We start from the raw sequence: 700 nt of genomic DNA, 5'->3' as shown, positions 1-700 counted from the left end.
CCGTAAATGTGATGAATTTCGAAAATTAACCTGCTTTGTTTTGCATAACTACACAACATGAAAAATGTCTATTTGAACGCCTGCTGGACCTGTCGTTAAAACAGAATAAATGTTCGGTAGACATTTTTCAAAACCTATATTGTCTGTGGTTATGGCGATTCACACAAACGCTTTACTGCTACTCACTGAGCTAATCCAACCCGCCATGCTTGCCGAGGGAAGGTGCGGCTCCTCCTGCCCTTCCCTGATCTAGTTCATCCTTATATACATGTCCCGAAAATCAAGTTCAGCGTAAGCGTGGCCGCGAAACCAGTCCGCCTTCACTGGACGCCATAGGACAGATCTTTTTCTCGTTTTATTTACTTCTCATGTAGCACGGCCGCTTAACTACGTTCCTGATTTTTTTTTTATTATACCAGTGACGTGTGTTATCCCGAGGAAAGATGTCAACAGATTTCGTCAATGCAGTAAATACGAGAAACTGACCAAACTAACCTTATTATCGTGGAAATAGGATGTTCGCGAAATTTTGGCATAGATGAATCTTGCTATAATAAAAACATGAAAATCGAGTTTCATCTTGTACGGAGAAAAACACGGAAAATAAAACAAGATGGAGATGTTTGGGCAGGGTATTCCTTCTTGGTCTAAGAAGAACCATTCTCATGGAATTTCTTCCTCAGTTAAAATTTGCGTACAG

At 40.6% G+C, this 700-nt stretch overlaps 1 protein-coding gene across 1 annotated transcript in view; it reads right to left on the bottom strand.

Annotated features, from left to right (window-relative positions):
* Nucleotides 1–237, bottom strand: part of LOC119591739 (mucin-17-like) — a 24,132-nt gene extending 23,895 nt beyond the window's left edge. Inside the window, exon 1 of the mRNA XM_037940489.1 lies at nt 187–237. Coding sequence (XP_037796417.1) covers nt 187–207 — 21 coding nt within the window. The 5' untranslated portion in view covers nt 208–237. The remainder of the gene's footprint in view (nt 1–186) is intronic.
* Nucleotides 238–700: the final 463 nt, after the last annotated feature.

The sequence above is a fragment of the Penaeus monodon genome, chromosome 29 (genome assembly GCF_015228065.2).
Source record: "Penaeus monodon isolate SGIC_2016 chromosome 29, NSTDA_Pmon_1, whole genome shotgun sequence".
Classification (NCBI taxonomy): Eukaryota; Metazoa; Arthropoda; class Malacostraca; order Decapoda; family Penaeidae; genus Penaeus; species Penaeus monodon.
The sequence above is the reverse complement of the archived record's forward strand: the minus strand, read 5'-3'. Positions and strand labels throughout refer to the sequence as shown.